The sequence below is a fragment of the Podarcis bocagei genome (genome assembly GCF_964188305.1).
Source record: "Podarcis bocagei genome assembly, chromosome: 7".
Taxonomy (NCBI): Eukaryota; Metazoa; Chordata; class Lepidosauria; order Squamata; family Lacertidae; genus Podarcis; species Podarcis bocagei.
The window spans coordinates 10,432,235-10,440,686 of record NC_138132.1 but is presented as its reverse complement, the minus strand read 5'-3'; the positions used below and the strand labels follow the sequence as shown (position 1 = coordinate 10,440,686).

Below are 8,452 nucleotides of genomic sequence, written 5' to 3'. Positions count from 1 at the left end.
TGGCTGTTGTGCCATGAGGAATGAATCAAAAGAGGCAGCCTGGTTGTGAAACTAACAACCATTCGGACCCTGTGCTGTCCTTTTGCTCCTGTTCATGGTTCCCAAGTCCACGAACATTCAACCCCAGAGGGTTGGGCTAGATGACCCTTCGGTGTCCCTTGCAATTCCACCGTGCTTTAATTCTATGACCTCTACCCTTCCTAGCTCACTGAGCACCCTGGAGGTAATTCAGGGACAGTGCCCTGGCTCTGGGAGGGGCCTGGTGGGGTGGCAGTCATGCCACCAGGTCTGCAGATGCGATTCCCAAATCCTTATCTCCTGCTGATCCAACTATAAATATAGACACAGGCAGAGAAGCTGGCCTACTCAAGAGGAGCCAATAGCCTGCAGAGCTAGGTAAGGAGAGCAGCCGCTTGGGTGGGGTTTGAGACCAGTGTGGAACTGGATAGAAGCAGAGTTTGCTCAGATAGAATTCAAATTTCCTCTGGTTGCTGATTTCTCTGCCATCTGAGGTAAATATATGTGTGTGTGTATAGCCATTTCAATTTATAGTGACAAATGGGGCGGGGGGAGGAGAGATAATCCATATACTTAGAATTGTTTCAGAAGTTTTAAGTCACTTGTAACCAAACTTCGTAAACAGTTTCTTAGGTGCAAATGTTTGAAGAAGTGAGTTGATGATCTTGCCTCAAGTCAGGTGGCGGATTTCAGACTAACACAAGCAGATTTCTAGAGGGGATGGCAGTTTTGCCCTAATCCCACACAGGCAAATAATGCAGTGGAATACTGAAGCCACATGAACAGAGGACCTAGGGGCACACAGGCTGTTAAATCACTGTTGCCAGTAGGGCCTGGCGCCCACTGAGGCATGTAGGGCTGGAGGCCAACAGTAGGTGGTGCCAGAGCCGACGACTGGCAGAGCCAATGTTTTCTAGTTTTGCCCCTGCCCTAATCCCTGCTTCAGGGGCAGCACTGAGACTAATAAGGAGGAAGCTGACTGGCAGCGCCACCCCCTGGTTGTAAGCAAGAAGGCAGGCAGGTGGGGGTTGGCTGGTGATAGGATCAAGCTGTAAAGTTTCGGTCAGGGATGGGCAGCTAACCATTGACCATGCTGGCTGGGAGCTGATGAGTGTTGGATTCCCATAGAATCAGGAGGGCACCAGGTTATGGATAGCTGCCCCATGCCTCTAGCAACAGCTGATCTGCAGAAATCAGCTTAAAAAGAAAAATGCAGGCGAGGATCTGCATCATAAAGGTAAAGGGACCCCTGGCCATTAGGTCCAGTCGTGACTGACTCTGGGGTTGCGGCGCTCATCTTGCTTTATTGGCCGAGGGAGCCGGTGTACAGCTTCTGGGTCATGTGGCCAGCATGACTAAGCCACTTCTGGCGAACCAGAGCAGCGCATGGAAACCCCATTTACCTTCCCGCTGGAGTGGTACCTATTTATCTACTTGCACTTTGACGTGCTTTTGAACTGCTAAGTTGGCAGGAGCAGGGACTGAGCAGTGGGAGCTCACCCCGTCGCGGGGATTCGAACCGCCAACCTTCTGACTGGCAAGTCCTAGGCTCTGTGGTTTAACCCACAGTGCCACCCGCGTCCCATCTGCATCATTACTGCCTGGCAATGTCTGTGGATCAAGTTGCTTCCTGAGGTGCAGGAGCAAAAGCTAGTGAAAAAACGGGCAACCCTGTAGGAACTTGATGACCTTTTAACTTTGTGCAATGAATTCCTAAACTTAAGGCCCGAACCCCCCTGGAAAATACTACTAATATTCCCCCATCCACCTTTTGGTTCTGGAGTCAAATCCTTTTCTACAATGACATTCTCACCCTTCACCCTGAGGAACCAGGGGAGCTTGCAACCACTGAAACAGAAGGGGTCCAAAGTTAAAGAGGTGCCTCCTCCTCGTTCGCAGAAAGCTGTCTGACAAAGGCGCAAGGCACACCTCTGTGGGAAGGGGGGTTCCACAACTTAGGGGCTGCCCCAGAGAATACCCTCTCCTGGGCCATTGCCCACCCCCCGTGTTTTTGAGGGCAGGGTGATGGGTAGCGAGAGGGAGAGAGGCCAGCGGGCCCTTCTCTTGCCAAACCGCTTTGGAGCCCCGGGTTAATGAGTGACAGGGTCAGAGTGGTCAGCCTGCCCTGCCACCCCATAAATGGATGCCTTTCATCTCTTTTCTGACATTCCCCATTATTCTGCCTTTCCAGTGCCTCCCTGGGCCCATTGCACCATGAAGCTTCTTACTGTTTTCCTCAGCTTGGCCGCCATCATAGGTAAGTAGGGGTCCCTCCAGTTAGGCTCTCACCTGCCTGATTTCCCTCTTACAGCACTGGCAAACACAGTCAGGATCTAAAAAACCTTTCAATGCAGTGAGTTGGGAAAAATACCTACCCTGACGCTACACAGGACCTGTGGTTTTTAACAGCTGCGTTGGGAGCAGAAATCCCACAGGTGCGGCTCTTCCTGGCACATAGAAAGTGGGTGAGATGTTATCTGTTGTATTTTGACCCGTCGTGTATTAATGAAAGATGCAACGCTTCAGTCAGGAGGTGAATAGTGGCAGGCTGGATTCAGCTAACCCACCCCACTGGCAGAAGCTGGTACAATGGGCTTTCTCCCCCTATGGACCCCCATGCCTCCCCCAAATCTCCGGAGGCTCAGGTGAACTCCCCAGAACAGCACCTGGGCAGAGGGTAGGCTGTTCCGCAGGGCAAGCAGAAATTCTTGTGTTGACAGAACTATCTCCTTAGCGCTGCATTGAATTCCACCCAATAATAACAGCAGCAGTTTGATTTGCAAGCCTGTGTAATGCTGATGTCAGTTTGGGCAATTCCAAAGGCAGAAAAGGCGAGTGAGTCCCATCTGCCTGTAGTAAAGGTATATCCCACCCTGTTCTGTTTCACAGAGACTAGAAACAAGTCTCTGGTAAAAATTATCCTCAGCATTTGTCTTCTGGAGCTCTTGATAGAACTCCATCCCAACGGTTGCCATTAATTTGATTAATTTGATTATGAATTGATTTTAGAATGAGTTGATTTTAGAATGCATTTGAATTACCGGATTTTTTGCTCTATAAGACTCACTTTTTCTCTCCTAAAAAGTAAGGGGAAATGTGTGTGCGTCTTATGGAGCGAATGCAGGCTGCGCAGCTATCCCAGAAGCCAGAACAGCAAGAGGGATTGCTGCTTTCACTGCATAGCGATCCCTCTTGCTGTTCCGGCTTCTGAGATTCAGAATATTTTTTTTCCTTGCTTTCCTCCTCCAAAAACTAGGTGCGTCTTGTGGTCTGGTGCGTCTTATAGAGCGAAAAATACGGTAATCGATTGTGATTTTATGCAAACTGTGTTACTTTTACTGTTGTTAGCTGCTCTGAGCCCGGCTTTGGCTGGGGAGGGCGGGATATAAATAAAAATGTTATTATTATTTTATTATTACTGATGTGAATCTTCACCAGATCACAGAATTATAGAGTTGGAAAGGGATCCTGAGGGTCATCTAGTTCAACCCCCTGCAGTGCAGGAATCGTGCCTGCAGTTGTCCCTGGGTGGTCTTCATCCATCACATGGTGGCTTAACTCTCTTTCCTCCCCAATTTCATGAAATTTGCCCCTTCAGTTCAACTAGGGCACCCAGGGCACCTAACCACAATACTATGAAATATTAAAAATTACAATAGACTAACAATAACTAAAAACAGCAAGCCTGTAAAAAGGGGAACGGGGGAGGTCCCCAGCATTAATAGATCTAAGAGCGAAGGTAAAAGGATGGAAAATGCGAAGGCGTGGAAAAATAAAAAGACCCCTTGCCTGGCACGGAAATAATAAAGGACTTGGCGTTGGGCAAACCTCTCTGGGGTGAGGAGAGACTTGCGGTTCCATAGGCAGGGCGGTAACCACTGAAAATACCTTTTTCTGGCTGGGACCCTCTTTCCCTCAGAAGGCATACCCCTGAAGATGTTCATGATAACCAGGCACAAAGGTCACTGATCCTCGTGATCCTTTGAGACCTGCCAAAATCAAAAGACCGCAGAGATGCCCAAACAGGCCACGTCAAATAGTTGTGGCTTCCCCCCAAAGAATTCTGGGAGCTCTGGCAAAACTGACATACAAGCTATGGGACAAGGATAACTGTGACTTTAAAGATGAATGGGAACCCTTTACAAAGTATCTGAAGAGGCAACAAAGCGAACTGGACTCCTAGGCTGGCTTTGAATAAACACTCACAAACTTTTTATTGATAATAATCAGCTAAATAGTTTGAGGATCTATACAACTGTGTAACATGCAGAAAACAGCATTTTTAGAGAAATCAAAGACTGGAACTGAGGGAAGTTGGGGGTGGGGGTGGGTGGGTTCTGTAGGGGGAGGGAGGAAAAATGGGGGGAAATAAGGATGATATGTTTCTGGATAATACGTTTTGTTTTAATTTTGAATAAAAAGGTTATAAAAAAAAAGAATTCTGGGAGCTGTAGTTTGCTAAGGGCGCTGAGAGCTGTTAGGAGGCTCCCCCCCCCCCGGTATTCCTCTCCCTGAAAGCTTTAATGGCCAGTCTTTATTTCCAGCAAACTCTGGGAACTGTAGCTCTGCAAGGAGAATAGGGGTCTCCTCACAACGCCCTGCACCCTTAACAAACTACAGCTCCCAGGATTCTTTGGGAGGATTTAAAGCGGTGCTGCAGAAATGTGCTGTGAATGTGGGCACGCTCTGTTTTTCTGAGGTAAAAGAATTCACACTTGTGTCAAGGCAGGAGAGCCTCAAGGCCAGTTCCATAGTGAGGATGCATTCTTATAAAGTTAGGGCTGCCATGTGTCCGGGATCCATCCATCCAAAAATGGTGTCCAGGTGGAATTTTCAGAAATCGGTTATAATGGCTGGGAAAAGCCGGGCATATAATAATAATAATAATAATAATAATAATAATAATAATAATAATAATAATAATAATAATAATAATTTATTATTTGTACCCCGCCCATCTGGCTGGGCTTCCCCAGCCACTCTGGCCGGCTTCCAAAAAAATATATTAAAATACTCTAATACATCAAACATTAAAAGCTTCCCTGAACAGGGCTGCCTTCAGATGTCTTCTAAAAGTCTGGTAGTTGTTGTTCTCTTTGACATCTGGTGGGAGGGCGTTCCACAGGGCGGGCGCCACTACTGAGAAGGCCCTCTGCCTGGTTCCCTGTAACTTGGCTTCTCGTAGCAAGGGAACCACCAGAAGGCCCTCGGCGCTGGACCTCAGTGTCCGGGTAGAACGATGGGGGTGGAGACACTCCTTCAGGTATACAGGACCGAGGCCGTTTACGGCTTTAAAGGTCAGCACCAACACTTTGAATTGTGCCCGGAAAAGTACTGGGAGCCAATGTAGGTCTTTTAAGACCGGTGTTATGTGGTCCCGGCGGCCGCTCCCAGTCACCAGTCTAGCTGCCACATTCTGGATTAGTTGTAGTTTCCGGGTCACCTTCAAAGGTAGCCCCACGTAGAGCACATTGCAGTAGTCCATGCGGGAGATAACCAGAGCATGCACCACTCTGGAGAGGCAGTCCGCAAGCAGATAGGGTCTCATCCTGCATACCAGATGGAGCTGATAAACAGCTGCAAGTCCAAAATGCTGCCCGTATCAAAAATGTTTAATTATAGGCTATTTTATCCCAATAAAATAGCTTTAAAAAACTTTACCTGTTTTGGAGATTTTGCAAAAAAAATGGGGAGGGAGACGCTCAACAACTTTTGTGTCTGTATTTTCACTTTTTGATGGCAACCCTATAATATGTGCCTTCCTTCCTTCCTTCCTTCCTTCCTTCCTTCCTTCCTTCCTTCCTTCCTTCCTTCCTTCCTTCCTTCCTTCCTTCCTTCCTTCCTTCCTTCCTTCCCACAGGTTCTGCTTCAAGCGATGAACCTGTCAGCACCGTCCTGACTTGGAAGCAGATCCTCAGCCCCTTTGAAAGTTTCAAGCTACCCGAGGAGATCAGGTGACACAATATCTTTATATAAACACACAAACCACATCATCCTCCCAAGCACAGGTTGTACTGACCCAGACAAGGGCTGACATCACGGGATGCCACGTTGAATTTGATAAGAGAAATCTCAATGGGTGATTTGAAATCTCTACCCTGTGACTAGACTTACGATGCAGCAGATACAAACGTGGTTCACTCAAAGGGGCTTCACAGAGACGAGGGTCTTTCAACATCATCTAAGAAGCTGGAATTTAGAATGGGCATCCTGGGACATAGGTACATCTCTTTCCTTGGAACTGCAGGCTTAAAATGTACTTAGGGTTCCTTTGGGGTGTGACATTTATCTCCCAAAGGAGGCCAGAACACCAGTGGCAGAGCAAAGCAAAGACGCACATGGTCAGTGCAAGAGCCCTGCTGGATTTCCCCTCCTGCTATTTATTGATCAACGTTTGTATGCTGCTTAACTGTCCATGAAGCCTCTATGTGGTTTACAAAAGTATATATATATAATATACATTACAATTGCCAGTAAATGTTCAGAACAAGTTTATAGCAAAAGTATATAAAGCCCTTAACAGCATGGGAATACTTTACGTGTGGGGATTGCCTTACCCCACAAGTGCCCACTTGATCACTTTGATTTCTGGCACTGGAACTGTTACAGCTGACACATACAACATCTATTTTCACATATAATTATTGTAACAGCATCTACACGGTGGCAATCTTTGCCTATTGACCGCAGGCAGGCGTGTTCTTTTTTGGCACCTGCTTAAAACATTTTTGTTTTCGCAAGCCTGTCCAGACATGTCAAATGTGTTTACATTTTTTAAAAAAAGATTACTGCTGATTTTAACTATATTTAAAAGGCTTTAATTGCTCGTTCTCAGTTGCTTTTAACTGAGAATAGTTGTATTTTTGTAAACCCCTTTGAGGTTTTATTACAATTAAACAGGGCATAAATGTTGTTAAGCAAATAAATAAATTACCCTCGTATTCCATGAATTTGCCTAGTCCCTTTTGAAGCTATCTTAGTTGGTAGGCATCAGTGCAGCTTGCGGTAGGTTTCACCTGTGTGTTGTGTGAAGAAGTGCTTGTTTTTGCCTTTTCCTCCTGAGAAGGAGAAAGAGAAGCCAGCTTGAATAACTGGCCTCAGTACGACATGCTCCTTGAAGGACAACTGGCCTGTAGGTTTCTCCCAGGCTAAACTATTTCTCCTCTGCTTCCGACAAAAGAAGAATGGCAGACGAAATTAATGGACTATGTAGAATTGGACAAAATGACAGGAAGGGTTCGAAACCTGCGAGACCAGAGATTTACAGAAGGTTGGAAGAAGCACATGAATTATTTGAAGAGCAACTGTAATCAACAAATTACGCTAGTAGGACTACAATAAGTTTTGTAAGGAGAAAGATACGAAGCGTTACAAAGTAGAAAAAGATAGAGATACTGGTTATGAGTTTGAAATGTAATACGGAAAATAAGAAATGCATACTAAGAGATTAGATTGGAAAATTTTCAGACAGGACTGATGGAGGTAAAAAAAAATATTGAATAAGATGTAAAAGTATGTTTAATTACTGTTGAAAATGATACGTTAAAAAACTAATATATATATATATATATATATATATATATATATATATATATATATATAAAAACTATTTCTCCTCTGCAGCACCCAGGCCGCTGACAAATTCAACAGAGTCCAAAGCCACCTGGCGGAACTGAAGGAACAGATTCTTCCGGCCCTCCAAAAGGTGACGGAGGACCTGCAGGAGCTGAACCGGAAGGTGCAACCTTTCGCAGAAGCTCTGGACGAGAAGTTGCGGAGTGGCATCACCAAAGTGCAGGAGCGCGTAGCCCCTTACACCGAGAAGCTGCAGGAGCAGGCAGAGCAACGGATGGAGACCTTGCAGCAGACCCTGGCCTCCGGCAGAGAGAAGCTGACACAGAACGTGGAGGTTATTCGATCCCAGCTGGAGCCTCTTGTGAAGGACATGCAGACCAAAATCCAACAGCAGACCCAGGAGCTCCGCCCCGTCATCCAGCGACTTCACGGCAATCTCAGGCAGACCTACAAAAGCTTGCAAGACTGCGCTGAAGACTTCCCGGGTTGCCTGGCCAAGTTTATGCTGCCGCCCCAGTGAGAACCCGGTCTAGTAACCAAGGGGTGAGCAGCAGGATAAGGATGGATGGAGTCTGGCTTTTGTGCTGGAAATTCTCAGACGTCTAGCAAAGGATGAAGCTGCCGAAGAGCCACACTCTCCCTGACACGACTCCTTATGCCTGTAAACATCCCCTTAATGGAGCAATAAAAGACCTAGCCTTCAATTACCCTTGTTGTCTTTGTGAATTTCATGGGGATTGTGTGTGTGTGTTGGAGAGGCAGGGAAGGAGTATGGACATTAAACTGAGGTAGGGATATCTGAATTTCTGCACTACAGTGGATGCTCGGGTTGCGAACGTGATCCGTGCGGGAGGCACAT

At 46.5% G+C, this 8,452-nt stretch overlaps 1 protein-coding gene across 3 annotated transcripts; it reads left to right on the top strand.

Annotated features, from left to right (window-relative positions):
* The first annotated feature begins 311 nt into the window (after positions 1–311).
* LOC308590540 (uncharacterized protein) lies at positions 312–8,300 on the top strand. Of its 3 annotated transcripts, none has more exons than XM_081200679.1 (4): positions 312–396; positions 2,210–2,275; positions 5,879–5,972; positions 7,642–8,300. In XM_081200679.1, the coding sequence occupies exons 2-4, from the start codon at positions 2,233–2,235 to the stop codon at positions 8,111–8,113; spliced, it is 609 nt and encodes a 202-aa protein (XP_081056805.1). In that variant the 5' UTR covers positions 312–396; positions 2,210–2,232; the 3' UTR covers positions 8,114–8,300. The 3 variants fall into 3 exon arrangements, with proteins under 3 accessions (XP_081056805.1, XP_081056806.1, XP_081056804.1); XM_081200680.1 differs by having other exon boundaries at positions 366–512; XM_081200678.1 differs by lacking the exon at positions 312–396 and having other exon boundaries at positions 2,133–2,275.
* Positions 8,301–8,452: the final 152 nt, after the last annotated feature.

Excerpts from the sequence above, each read along its gene's own strand:
- LOC308590540 (XM_081200678.1), top strand. The coding sequence starts at position 2,158 with ATGGATGCCTTTCATCTCTTTTCTGACATTCCCCATTATTCTGCCTTT. Across the intron at positions 2,276-5,878 it reads CAGCTTGGCCGCCATCATAG|GTTCTGCTTCAAGCGATGAA; the intron begins GTAAGTAGGGGT and ends TCCTTCCCACAG. Across the intron at positions 5,973-7,641 it reads AAGCTACCCGAGGAGATCAG|CACCCAGGCCGCTGACAAAT; the intron begins GTGACACAATAT and ends TCTCCTCTGCAG.